The sequence below is a fragment of the Corvus hawaiiensis genome, chromosome Z (assembly GCF_020740725.1).
Source record: "Corvus hawaiiensis isolate bCorHaw1 chromosome Z, bCorHaw1.pri.cur, whole genome shotgun sequence".
Lineage (NCBI taxonomy): Eukaryota > Metazoa > Chordata > Aves > Passeriformes > Corvidae > Corvus > Corvus hawaiiensis.
In genome coordinates this window covers 78,109,800-78,124,076 of record NC_063255.1, presented here as the reverse complement: position 1 = coordinate 78,124,076, position 14,277 = coordinate 78,109,800, and the positions used below count along the sequence as shown (strand labels likewise).

Genomic DNA, 14,277 nt, shown 5'->3' with positions numbered 1-14,277 from the left:
TGTTGCCTTTTTGAACCTGCACCCCAAAGTGACACCAGTTGAAGAGGCATGATCCACTGTCCTCCCTCTCTGTGCATTCTGCACTGCCTGTCCTGACTGGGATGCAGGGAGGTATTTCCACGTTAACTGAGGTAATTCCAGAGCTGAGGGATAGCCTGGTTCAGCACTGTGCTTTGGTCAGCTCTCCTGGGTGGAGCTGGGGCGGCTGAAGCCCTGGTAAAATTTTTACCAGTTTTATTATTCTGGTCATTTTATGCTCAGTTGAAAGAACTTATCAGCAGAGTTCTGCTGAAGCAGGCGTAATTCCTCTTTTGCCATTATGATAAATTCGTTGGGTTTTTTTTTTTTTTTTGCTTCTTTGGGTATTTTTAAACCAACTCAGGACTTTTGTTCTAGATATTTTCAGAGTCTCCATTTGTTTTATGGACACTCCCTAATTTTAAACTTTCAAAGAAAAAGCATAATGCAGCATCAATGAAGCCAGGGAGATAAGATTGGACAGGTGGCCTGCTTGTTTTTCAAATTAACCTCTGCTAGTAGCATAATAGATAGCTGGGAGAGCTAACTTGAATAAAATTACTGTAATTGCTATTTCTCTCCTTTAGGTTTGCTGAGAATACAAAACTGCTATTGAGCACACTGTGCATCAAATGAGTGTATTTTACCAGTGATGGAATGTATTGTGAATGAAAAATGGGATTTCTGAGGAAGAACAATTTTCTCTGTAGCACACAGATTTTCCCAGGTTAAGCTGAACAGTGGGTGTTAGTCACTGAAAGTAGAACTTCTAATGCCTAATTATTTTTTTTCCTGAGTCCCAAGCCCAAGACTGTACAAAAGTTACTACTGTGCACCAATGTTTTTTCTGTTTAGCTATCACAACAGACAAATTTGGTAACTTGCATGCAAATACCCAGTTAATTTGCTCTTTTAGATGCCAAATGATCTTTTGAAGTCAGATTCATATGTTATTAACAACAAACTGTTCAGACAAAAGATCTGGCTGTCCCAGAGTCCTGTTCCAATGAAAGCAGCTGATATCAAAGGGCAAACTTAAAAATTTACCCTACTGCTGTCAGAGACTTGTCACCCATTCAATTACCCATGCAGAGGCTTTGTGTTATTCAATCCTTAATAAATATGGCTTGGTTTTTTTCCATTTGCTTTTGAAGGTCTGTAAATTTTCATTATCCACAGGTGGACTCCTTAAGCCACCACTTAACCACAGCTGCTTATCTTAATTATCATTCACAAGGATTGCACGTTTAATCACACACATTGCCTTTGTCTCTGCAGTGCATGTTTCTGCTACATCCATTTTTGGACAGGTAAAAGTTTTCTAAACAATGACAGGATCTTAGAAATTGACATAATTCCATGGCCTTTCTTTGCCTTGGTTATAGGAATTAACTATGCCAGCTGCTTGGGTATCAACAGCTGCTTATATTTGGAAATAGATGATTTTTAAGGTCCCTTCCATCCCAAACCATTTCATGATTCTATCTCAGAGACATCATCAAGACCCCGTGAGTTCACAGGGGATCCTTTATCTGCCGAGCAGTGCTTGACTGTGTGCGCATCAAACAGAGATCAAATATTTTGATCTCAGCACTGTTTAAACTCCTCATCTTAAGCAAAAAAACCCCTGAATTGGCTTGTTTTATTCTAGGGGTGAGAGTAGTTGTGTTCTGGCAGGGGTGGCTCTGCGTGCACAACCCTGGAGATCTGGGAAAGTCACAGCAAAGTGATGACACGTTGGGTTACTTGATCCAGTTTTCCTTTGGCATTGCAAGTCTCCACGCTATGTGCTGAGCCATGTGCCCAAACCCCACAGAGAACACCCATCCACAGGGGTCAGGTGCTCTCCGCACTTCACCCCTGAGATCAGCATTACTATTTTACATTTTGCCCTTGGTGAGAGTGTAAGAGTGAGGAGGGAAACACTTAATTTTAGCCCACACAGGAAGTCTGAGGCAGCCAGGTGCTTGCCTTATGCATTATTTGTGCCTGCAGGGCTGCTCTTGGGACATGCAAGTCTGCAGGATCACTGGAGGGGCACTTTCCTCACACTGGATACCCCCTTTCCTGTTACTAATCATGGGAAATGCTTTCCTGACACCTTGGTTTGCTGCTATAATTACAGTGACCTCTCAGGGGTATTTTGTGTTCAAAATGGCTCTAACAGCATGGCAGTGTTAGATGCTTCAGCTTCTCACAAGCAGAGGAATGGAGAATCTTAGAATATTTTGAGCTGGAAGGGACCCACTGGGATCATCCAAGTCCAATCCTGGATATGTAGAACAAGTCATTCATACTCATTTTAATTCCACATGTTTTCTTCTCTGCCTTCTGTGCATGTTCCTCTGAAATTTTCCCTTTGTCTCAGGAGTAACGCTTCCTTTGTCAGATTCTCTAATTTCATTTCTCTACAGTGTTTTGTGCTTTTCTTCTAACCTTTCTTGGTGTTATTAAACCCACAGTTCAAACTGTCTCACACTGGGAATCCATGGTCTCTCAGCTTTTGGATGTTCCTGGGTGAGGTGAGCTCTCTGCATTAAATATCTCTGGTCACCAGTCAGGGAGATTTACAGACAACTCTTTCAGACTCAGCTTGTAACATTCAGGCAAAGCTAAGTTGGATGAGTTGAATCTCAGAAAGGATTTTATGAAAAGTATTGCTGTACCTTTCTGTGCTCACATTTATTCCTTCTCTCTAGTTATAATGAAGTACACTTTTTGTAAAATACTTTTGAGCTACCTTGTAGAAATCTGACCTGGAAATGAAATGACACAGTACTTTTTATTCTGAAACATTTTTGACTATTCAATGAAGTTCTTGTTTTGTGTGGTGCTATGACATTGGGCAATTAAAAAGAACATGTATGACCCAATGTATTCAAAATTAAGAAATCTGAACAAACCACTCATTTGAGCTGATTTTTTGTTATCCTCGGAGATAATTTGGTTTAAGGAGATCAAAGTAGCAACTGGGATCTTTACACTTTTCTTAGTCTTTTGTCGTAGCTTCTCAGTGAATATTTTTTTGCCAAAAGTGAGATCACTTTATTCTTTTCTAACTGATACTTTGGGAGTTCACTCTTTTCATGGGCCTCATTTTCTCAGTTTCTCTTTGATTCTGCTGCAAATCTGAAAGACTTATTTTTTTCCCCCTTTTTTTTTTTTTTTGGTGATTTCTTTTTAAGGCCTGTAAAGAAAATCCCAGGCTTAAGATCCTGATCTTGTTAACGGAAAGAAACAAGAATTAGGGAGGCAACGTAGATAGTAATTCACATTTTCATTTTTATGCAAACTTGTCTATCTTGCAAGCATTATAATGATAATAAATGAAAGTTGTTTCCGATGTGGGAACGCTGCCACTCAGAGATGGTTAGCCCTGGGAGGTTGTGTGCTGACAACCTAATTGATCTGTTCTCTCTGCAGCAGAAATCCCCTTCTTTATCTCTTAAGTAGGCATTTGAAGAGGTGCTTTTACCTAATCTTTTGGACTTACCTGTCTTGAAACCTTACCACCTCTTGATGTTGAACTTCCGTGCTTCCTTGCTGACTAAATTATCATGGACTGCTGCACTTTTCAGCTCCTGTTTTACTCTCCTGCATAATAGATCCCGAGGAATCTTCCTGGCAAGGGAAGAGCACAATTGGCAGCGGCCACCAAAGGATGCCAGAGAGAAATTTATTTATTAATTATTCACCCGGAGAACTGTAAATGCTGCCCTTTTCCTTCCTTTCACACAGTCCTGTAACCTGTGTTTTTTTGGGTGTGTTTGTAGTGTAAATTGCCTTCTGCACTAAGGACGGGGAGGATCTGAACTGTGTGGTAGCTCTGGCAGTGGGCTGGGGGTTATTTCGGGGGTCTGCACCACAGTGCCCAAGGTCTGAAGACAAAAATTAACAGGATAACCAGCACTGCCATCACAATATTCTTTCTCTTTAGACATTCTCTGCTGTGTGAGGCGACTTCTGAGATTCAGGCTTTATGTTGCCACATCCAACACTGCATGTGGCAGCAGCGTGAGCTGACTGGTGAAAGTGAGCTATACTTTACTATCCATACCAGGAGCTAATAAACTAGCTTCCCCTGCAGTTCCGCAGGGTTTTGATGCATGATACATGGCAAAGTTGCAACCCAAAGGGGTGTAACCAGAGAACCCGGCCCTTACCCGTGGAAACTCTTGTTAGTTAAAAGTTAAACCCTTTACATTCTTATTTTCCGGCCTAAGGCATGAGATAAACGACTAAAAGACGTTCACCCTTGCTCTGACAGAAGTGAGTTTTGGATGCTACAAATTGCTTTCCTGTGAGTGCTCTCTCTTGCTGCTACTCCTTCCTGTAATTACACTGACTTTGTTTGCCAGATGTTCGCTGACAGCATTATACTGCCCTGGTCTGTTTTCCAGTCTTCCAGTCGCTTTATTTGTTCCTAGGACAACTCCTTTCTTGCCTTTTCTTTCGGGGAGGAAATAGACAAAGGGGGGGGGGGGGGGGGAGGGGGGAAGAAGGGGGGAAATCCTTTACAAATGTTTTAAAAGTGCAAAGACCGGGACAATGGGTTTTGCCCCTCTCTCCGTCTAAGTGAAACAATGAAAGTCCTGCACTTTAATCTCCTTAGCCCCAGGGGGTCTTCTAATTATTGCAGCTGTTGCACAGGCTTATGCATAGTGACGTCCTCCTTCCCATTCATCTCGGAGGCTCTTTCATGTCCATTAGCTCCTCACTGGAAACGGAGGAGCCTCCAGCTCTGAGAATAGGTGAAGTTTACCTTGTGGATCTGGGCGAGGAGAACAAAGCATTCCCCGAGTTCCTTTCCAGGATTTACGAATGACCGAAGGCTCCTCTTTGCCTCCGCGAAATCCACTTTAAATTGGCTGGGATATTAACTCTTTAGTCCTGCCTTGTTCAGGTATCACACGGGTCTGGCACGGTGGGAAGGGCAGGGGTGCTTCCAACATGGAAAAAAAGGGAAGGAATGAGAAGTGAAATAGCTGGTTGTGGGAAATGCACTTATGCTTAAGCAGCCCGAAGCTTTAAAAAAAAAAATTCAACTTTAGAGAAATATGTTGCCATCCCCTCTGAGGCAGCAAACCTTTTGGTGACTGTACTGAGAAGCAGAAACTCTTGTGCCCAGTTTGAAGTCATACAGCATCACTGAAGCAATCTTGGAAAAAAAGGTTTAAAAAAGAGACAATTCAAATTCGTACAAAACACATTTAAATTCGGATTAAAGCAATTAACTGAATCCACAAATTGCTTCATATACCTGGGCATTTCTGACTCAGGATCAAACATGCTTTATTACAGAAACACCAATGTTATCAAAGAAAAGTTTTAAAATGTTAAAATATGTTCAAAAATAACATACAGTAAAGCTAGATGCCCAGCTTGTGGATATTATTATGGGCTTATAGATATGAAAAAATATTTTATCTGCTCCTGTTGTGAGCTCTTTTGCCCATTTTTAAAGTCTAGATCCAGAACACCAAGCAGGCCACCTGAACTCGTGTTTTTATTTACTGCAGTACTACTGATATAGCAATGCTCATTTATACCAGCAGGTGTTCTGCTCACAGTGTCAACCACTGTTACTAAATTCTGAATATATTAAAATAAATACTTCTATGCATACTGAATGTTAAAAAAATAGAAATCTCCAGGTAATATTTTTTTGCTATTTTAAGGTTTAAATGCCGATGCTGCCTAGCTCTGTGTTGTGGGGTGGTTTAGCAGTGAGGCTGCGTGGAGCAGGGTGTCCCCCATCCACACTGAAACGCTCCTTTGGCTCCCAGCACAGGATGAAGATGCCCTTTGGAAGCTGTCCCTGTTCTCTGCTTGTTCTTGAAATCCACCCAGAAATTGTTTGGAACGGTGTTGTGGGGCCAGGGCCAAATAATGCAGTGAAATAACCTAACAATTTAACACCCTTAATGGCTGAATTTCAGGCACCGGGAAAATTTAATGCAGTGATACAAACACAGCCATAATTTTCCGGGGTGTATTCTTCACTTGCCACTGTTGCCAAACAACACTTGGATCCATTTGAAGCTGAAATCACGCTGTTGCCTGGAAGAAGCTGTTTCTGATGGGTTTTGTCAGATCTGAAAGGTATTTTATGGGGATGCTCGTGGTCTGCAAGCTTCCAGTTAGTGGCTGCAGCTGGTGACTGCCTATGAAATATGGGGATTCCTGGCCTTTCCTCTTTTATTTCCTGTGTCTCTGCAAGTAGATTTGATAAAAAAATGATGTCTGATGGCTGAGTAATTTTCAGATAATATTTTCTCTATTGATTTCTTAGTGAATCACGACAAGAAGAAAAATGTCTATTTTCTACTTATTGGCTATATGTAGATTTTTGATGACTGGCAAAATTTTACTGGATTTGTTTTCATGAGAAAAAGTTTTCTAAATACATTGGAACATCTTGCATCAACAATCTTCTAAGTGACCTGTATTTCTATTTGCTTGTAAATTAGCAGACTTTCTCTAACAGCAAAGACTCGTTGTAAAATTAATTATTGCTACAATATCACCGTTTTCCCAAACTGTGCTACAGTATGTTGTTTCCTCATCATGAAGTACTCCAGTAAAACCATCAGGAAAAACGAACATTTTATGGTTTAGGGGTTTTTTGTTTTGTTTCCATTCTCTGGATGTTTTATGGTGTTGAAATGCTTCTGAGGATTTTAGAGTACAGTAAGTGAGGTATTGCAAGAGACATGCCTTTGATGCTAAACTGTAAAAGACAGTGGTAATAGGGGGAAATGATTTTGCAAGGTGGAATGGCTGTTTTCCGCCACTTCAGTGCCCTTTATGGTTTGTTCTAGCTGTTGTCAAATTCAGTTGGGAATCGTGTGTGTGTAGAAAATAGAAGGTGGCTTCTAGACAGATCCTGTTTTAAACAAAACCATCTTCACTCCAGGGTTCCCTCTCCAAAGGTCTGACATGCTCCAGAAACTGCTGAAATTGTCAAGGTCCTTTTCAGAACCAGAAGAACCCCCAATAAAAGCACGCTTTGTTTTGTTTGTACCGTTTGTAGCGCGTGCACAAAAGCATGGCTATGAAAAATTGACCAAAAGCCATCTATTGATAAATGCTATATTTGTAGCAATCTTTAATGCATAGGAACACACAACAGGCCTGTCACTGATTAACAAATCTGCTCCAAAAAGCACTTTTTGGGGGGTATTTTGTCATTACCGGCAGCAGCCACTAGAGGGGGAGCATCATTGGTACCGTAACATCTCTCACCTTTTTATATTCTTTTTCGTTCTACCCACCTGTTTTCAGCATTGTGACCACACCTAGGTAAGGCTACAGAGCGGTGATGGCTGCAGAAATGATGCAAAATGTGCCACTAACGGGGGGCTTTTGCCTTCGCAGGTGTCGTGTTCCACTACCGAGCCGCCACCAGCCGGTACACCCTGAATTTCACACAAGCCCACCAGACCTGTCGGGACAACGGCGCCGTCATGGCCAGCCCGGAGCAGCTGAAGGCAGCCTACGAGGATGGGTTTGAGCAGTGTGATGCTGGCTGGGTGTCTGACCAGACTGTCAGGTGAGCGTTTCAAAAGGTTTGAAAAGGTTCAAAAGGTTTCACGCTTTTCCCCAAAATTTGCGTGCCTTGGCTGCGCAGGTTTAAACTGCTGTCTTGCCATAATGATAAATTTCCTGCCTTTCCAGGTATCCAATTAGACATCCACGAGTTGGCTGCTTTGGAGATAAAATGGGAAAGAAAGGAGTCAGGACATACGGGCGGCGCTTCCCCAACGAGACTTACGATGTTTATTGCTACGTGGAGCGCATGGAAGGTGAGATGGGCCTGCAACGCCTGAAAGGGCACTGCAAGACCTAAGAAGTGACTGGGGAGCCTAATGTGGAAGAGCAGAGAAATAGGAAATTCCATTTAAAATAAGTTTTGGCTGCCCCGAATCTGAAGGGGACTGCCGGATGGAGGGAACCTACAGTTTGTGGTCTTGCAGGTCTTAATTAAAGGACAGTGTGGAGTCTGCAAAGAGGCAGTCAGGGTTAAAGCTGCCTATAGTTAGTGCAGAAGATCTCACAAAAGTTGCTGTTGAAGAGTCTTATTTTTTGAATGTTATATAAAAGTATTTTCAAAGAAATGCATTTAATGTTTGAGAAACTATATATGCTATATATAAGTATATACAAAGATAGATACAGTGTATTGCTAACTGTATTATAGTTCATAAAGTGTGTAATTAAGTCTTTTTATATGTCCATGACATAAAATTAGACAGATATTGAATTGCCATCTATGGTTAATAATATCTTTTCAATAAGGGGTCATCTCAGATTCAGAAAGAAACAAACAAGAAAAAAAAATATGTTGCTTCTGGATCTTGTTTAGTAAAATTATTACAGAAATACTTTGCAACCAGGACTAAAGTACATTTTCCACTTACTACGGTGCCCTCAGTGTGTCACACTGCTTCTGTTTGACAGGTTTTTACTCCATTCCAGTGTTCCTTTCTAAAAAAACCCCTGGTAATTCCGAATTAAACATCTTCAGGGATGACCCTTGGCTGTTACACGTTTAATTTAGTGCTCTTGCAGTCAGCAAAACAGTAAATCAGCCTTGGCTCTGAGCAAGCCTGACTTTGTAAGTGTACATATATTTTTAAAAAGCTACTGCAAAATGCAGGTGCTCAGTGTTTTTTGTAATCTGTTTTAGATAAGCTATAGATTGGGTCATGCAAATTTTTGTCCTGCTGGTGACTTACATAGATTTTAGTCACTGAAATCTGTAAATGTTTTATTTTTAGTAGCTGAAGATGTGTCCTAGACAACTTGGAGATTTTTACAATACAAGCAACACAGGTATTGCAAAGCCTCCAGAAAATATATAAGCTTGAGAACTTGAAAGTTGAATTTGAAAATTAAGTGACAGAATTTTCTTTAGTGCTTTTCATTGTCTAAATTTTAGTCATGTCCCATTTATATCCGTCAGTGAGCAGCAGCTGTGAACATCTGCAATTCATGACATTTGATCCTCCATCAGTCCTTGATGGGATTGGGTTCTGAATCACCTCTAAATCAAGGCTTTTAAATTCAGTTTGTGTTTTTCCTAGCTTATAAAAAGAAGTTTTGGTCAAAAAGCCAATCTGCATCATTCCTGGGTGAAGAACAATCCCTTGTTCCTTTCCTTCTTTAAGAACAGAGAAGTGTAACTAATACAGAGAAGCTTATCCTGGGTGCGTGTGAGACAGTGATTTCTCAGGGTCAAAAGTTCTGACTAAACTTTCAAAAATAAATCTTAGAACAAGTCAAAACTGCAGCATTTTTCACTGAGGTTGATGGTCTGTGCTTGGAGCAACCTGGAACCAGACTGCTGTGTGGTTCAAAGAGGTTGCAGTGACCGTGCAGTCCTCATGGGTGAAAATGCACAGGTCCTCAATTTGTCATGGACATTAATTGGTTCTTCTTTGTTATAAAATTTAATTTACCAAGATTTATGACCTGGTTTCCCTCTCTGCATGCATCTGCACTCCTGTCCTATTGCTGTGGGTGATGATCTGTTTAAACATATGCACTGTGGCCTATCAGCTGGACTGTGATGATCTGCTTGCACATGGAACACCCGGATTTTAATGAATATGTAAGCTACAGCACAGTATTACAGAGATTTGGTTCATTATATTGCATTCATTATAGTGAACAAGTTTAATGCCAGATTATTATTATAATAGTTAGCCAAAGACACTCCCCAACTGTTTTTTCCCCCTTTTATTGTTGTTTTTGGTTTTGTTTTGTTTGGTTGGGGCTCTTTTTTTTGGGTATTTTTGGTTGGTTGGTTGGTTTGTTTGTTGGTTTGTGTGTGTGAGAGAGATTCTATTTTTTCTCATTCTCTCAGAAGTTTTCAAATGATCAGGAGTGGCCTCCAGAAGGAGTTTATGGATATAAGAAATAGAAACAGTATAGCTATGTTCTGCTGACATGCAGAGAAGTTAACTTACTCAGTTTGGATGAGGAGAAACAGGCGCATGCTAGGAAGAGAGAGTACATCATGGTGTAGTGCAGGATAAATTATTCCTCAGTGCCTCCACAAAAACTTGAGCCTCTGAGCCAGACTTTCCTTTTTCAGGTGGGGCTGAGGAGCCAAGGTGGCTTTGTCTGTGTAACAGGAGCAGTTTTTGTTAGGACAGAGGTTAGTTTTAAATGAGGAGGAGCTTGTTAGTAGATACACAGCATCTGTGAGTTTATACTTCAGAACAACTCATGCACAGAAGATGGAAATTTAGACAGAACATCAATGGAGTTATGGGAAAGTTGAACTAAACTCGGTTGCTGTATTGGTAGAAAACTCATAGTTCAAGAATTAAGATTCTGCCAAATTTCTGATGGTCCTGTCTACCAAAGGTTGACCCTGCAAGGTTTGACTCTTAGCTCATAACTTAATTCCAAGCAAAATGAATCCATGGTGCTTAGGGTGTGCTTAAATACAACTTTTTCCATGTGAGTTTTAAAGCTCATTTCTGTACCCTGCTCTGATTCAGTGCCAAATCTATTAGACTTGCTTGCACTAAAGAGGGCCTTATTTGGAGGGTCTGTGTCAGTGGAATGACTATTCATGGCACAAGCTGGTGCCTGACTAATGATATCAAAATTTGGGCTATAGCGAGGATGTCACCATGGAAGTCATTGAACAGTTATTGGTCTGTTGGCTGCTATTGGTGTGTTACCCCAGAAGGCCATAAATGGTGGTGGGAATTCTTTGCAATACATTTTAAAATAAATGTGCATTGAATTTGCAGTACTAATTTGGGTATTTGCACTGAGGATTTGTAGGAGCAGCTCCATCTCAATTTTACTCCTTTTTGGCCGTATGGAATCAGGAAGTTAGCCAGAGGCATGGATTTCTCCTTAAATCACAAACTATTAGCCTAAATTGAAACCAGTTGTCTAGGCTAACTCTTACCATTTCCTTGTTCTGAGGAAAGCCAGAGAGATTAAAGACGGCACAATTCTAATTTAAATAGTATGAGTTTTGCTGCGACAGACAGAAGAATAACTATGGGAAGGATTGAAAATTTCTGAGCTCCTAGAGAAAAAAACGAGAGCCTGGAGTCAAAGTATCATTTGAAAGGTACTGGGCATGGTCTCTGATTACAAACTGTTTTACATTCCTCATATTTCATCTCATATTTCAGTGTACCAAGCACTAACAGAAACATTTAGGATACTTTTAACTGCAGGAGATGATTTACTATTAAAGAGTTTAATTTAAAGAGATTGTGCTGCAAAGGTTCGGGTGAGGATCTCTTAACACCACCAGCTGAAGGGGTGTCTCCTGTGGAATAATCCCTTGGATGGAGGTGGGTGGTGGGGGAGAGGGAGCTTGAATTCTTCAGATAAGGAGTGTGTGGTTAGTTTGACAGCGCTGTGGTGCTAGAGATGGAGATAAAACGCTCACCAAAGCCCACTGGTGAGCCCACTGGTGGAGTGAGGGCCTGTGGTGAGCCAAAGCACAAACCACCCCATCAGGATTGTCTCCTGGCCAGACCCCCTCAGAACCCACGTATGCCTGACAAGCCTCTGCCATGTGCTGATGGGGCACTCACGCTAACAGAGTTATTTTTGGGGGGTCTGTGGGGAAGATTATACAGCCTGCCATCTCCCCCCCCACAGTGAGCGCAGGCAAGAAGGATAAAAACCAAAACCAGATGTCCTTTGAATACTTTCCACCTACTCTCATGCGGTTTTGCTATTGTCATGGAAATTTCTGTGGGAATGATGGTTGTAATTAAAGGAGTCAGAGTCTAAAATGTGGCCTCAGGTGAGAAGTTGCTTCTGTGTTTTGGGCAGCTACAGATCTTCTCTGGAGTCTGTTCTGATTCTGGAGCAACAACTAGAATAGGTTTCAAAATGGGGACACAGAGAAAAGCAGCTTTTTTGTCTAGTTCAGGGCCTGTGGTAGAATTACGAGCCTTTCCATTATATTGGACACTGATCCAGCCTTGGATTTGGTGACATCACGCAGGGTTAAGCTCTTGAGAGGATTCCTGTTCAGCCAATGGGTTTGCACAGAACAGACTCAAGACATCCAGGAGAGTTTAGTTAAATAATTTCTGCTGTGCATCAAAAGGAATCGACTGACTTGTTCTGACGTGCAAGAGAAAATGACTTCTTCATCTTGTGCAGCCTCCTGCTTTAAAGTTGAACCAAGCTGCTTAGATGCTTGTGGTTTCCCAGCCCTGCAGAGTGGTTTTGGTAATTAGTGACTTTGTTAAAGACACCTCTTTATTACCCTGGTATGTCAGAGAACCAGCCCTGAACAGCACAGAAAGAGAGGAGGGGGACATGGAAGTTCTTGGTCCTGAAGACACAAGGCTTTAGTCCTCAAAGTGATGATGGCATTCCTTCTTACTTGCACACTTGACTGTGTCCTAGGAATGAAGTTTTGAACAGATTCCACATTTCTGAGGAAAGGAAAGTCGTGGAGGCAGTGTCTCATGCCTTTGACTTGCCAACCACGTGGCTGTGGCTAACCTGTTATGTGGAGCAGTCACTACAGGTTACAGGTGCAGGTGAGAAAATGCCCTTAGAATGCTCTGTATAACATCAGAAAAGATGGCATTTTGTCACTTTTAGCCAATTTTCATATCTGACCCAGAGAATCCTTATCTGCAGCTGTAGTCACAGAACCCAGGAGCTCTAACACTCCCAAAGGACATCTCTGCTTGATGAACGTGGTGGGTTCCATCTCTCAGAAACAAACAAACAAACAGGTCTGGAGTTCAGCACAGGCACATTATGCTCAAAAAAAAAAAAAAAAAAAAAAAGGAAGTGCCAAATCCTTAGTGGGAGATAGTTTTTCTTCTCCTTAAACAAAAACACCACCGAGGAGCTAAAACAAAAAGGCACCGGAACTTTTTTGTCTTGTTTTTATTTAAAGCTTGTGAGAGTTAAGCATTTCCTCCTGTGGGGAATGATTAGCTTGTTGTGTATTTAATATCCCTCTGCATTTTCTGATGTCTGGCTTTAGATGACAGTGAAGGTTGTACAATCTGAGCACCCAACCACAAGGCAAAACTCACCAAATTCCAGATGGGACAGTAATAATCACAGAATCATAGATCATTAAGGCTGGGCAAGACTTTTGAGGTCATCAAGTCTAACCATCAACCCAGCACCACCCCCATGTTCACCATTAAACCATATCCTCATGAAGGCTCTGGATTGTCTTAGAGAGCAAAATGGGGGAAAAGACTGAAAATATAACAAACCTGAGTATTTGTCATTCCCTCACATGAACTGGGTAACAAGAAGGACATGGCACAGGTACTTGGCCAGTACCATCCACAGCAGTTGGTTAAAAGCAGATGTGCAAAAAGCACTCAGAAGGAGATACCCTCCTAAGCTTCTCTGGAGTTTGGGAGAATCATTGAGACCACTGTAAAACTTCTGTCACAGACTTGCACGTGATCCCTTCACCTGCCAGGCGCAGGGGACTTTTACTCTGCCTGGCTCAGTGGCATGTGAAGTTGTGGGATGATGCTCTGCTCTGGGATGAGAGTGCCACATAGTCAGGCTCAAAGATCTCCTCTAGGAAGCAGCAGTCCACCAATCCCTTAACTTTCCTCCGTGTTTTCATCGCAGAAAAAGAAGTTGCTGGTTCTGTTTGTGCTGGAGGGCTTGGATCCAGATCCTTTATGTCTGCCCCAGACAACACAGGTGGTGTGCTGGCCCCTGGCTTTGGTTCTAGCCTGCCCTTCTTCCCACCTTGCTTTTCAGATGTGTGATTAATGACATTCACATCTATCAACATGCCCAGCTCACTGAGACATCTCCTCAGAAGAGAACCAAAGCAATTAAACTTCCTATAAAATCAGCTGATAAGTCTTGTAAACCTTAAACCTTTTCCTCAGGGATTGTAGGCAAATCATCTTTTGTCTTCAAGAGAAAAACCTGACTTCTTCATCTGCCCAGATATTTGGAAAGAGATGGAAAAAAGCATGACTTTCATCAGGTGTCTCTTTTGACCAAGCAAAACAAACACGTGTAAGAGGAATATCCTGGGGATTCTTGGAGTGCTGTGACCGCTGAGGCTGCTCCATCAGCCTGAAGCTTGGTTTGGAACAGGAGCCAGCAATAACACACATTACGTTATTGTCTGCAGCCTAAACACTGTCACGTTCTGCACCCCACCCCCCTGGTATAGCAGGACCAGTTTTTCTTCATCTGCTGGCCTAAGCCCTGGGCTTTGCCTGCACAATATTGCTGAGTTGCTCAGGGTGTGCTCCA

The 14,277-nt window shown here is 41.8% G+C and overlaps 1 protein-coding gene across 5 annotated transcripts in view; it reads left to right on the top strand.

The window, feature by feature from the left end:
* The window catches only part of VCAN (versican), a 98,722-nt gene that overhangs the window by 16,059 nt on the left and 68,386 nt on the right, over positions 1–14,277 (top strand). For all 5 annotated transcript variants that reach the window (XM_048291529.1, XM_048291530.1, XM_048291531.1 and 2 more), the window contains exons 4-5: positions 7,396–7,570; positions 7,696–7,823. In XM_048291529.1, the coding sequence (XP_048147486.1) occupies positions 7,396–7,570; positions 7,696–7,823 (303 nt within the window). The remainder of the gene's footprint in view (positions 1–7,395; positions 7,571–7,695; positions 7,824–14,277) is intronic.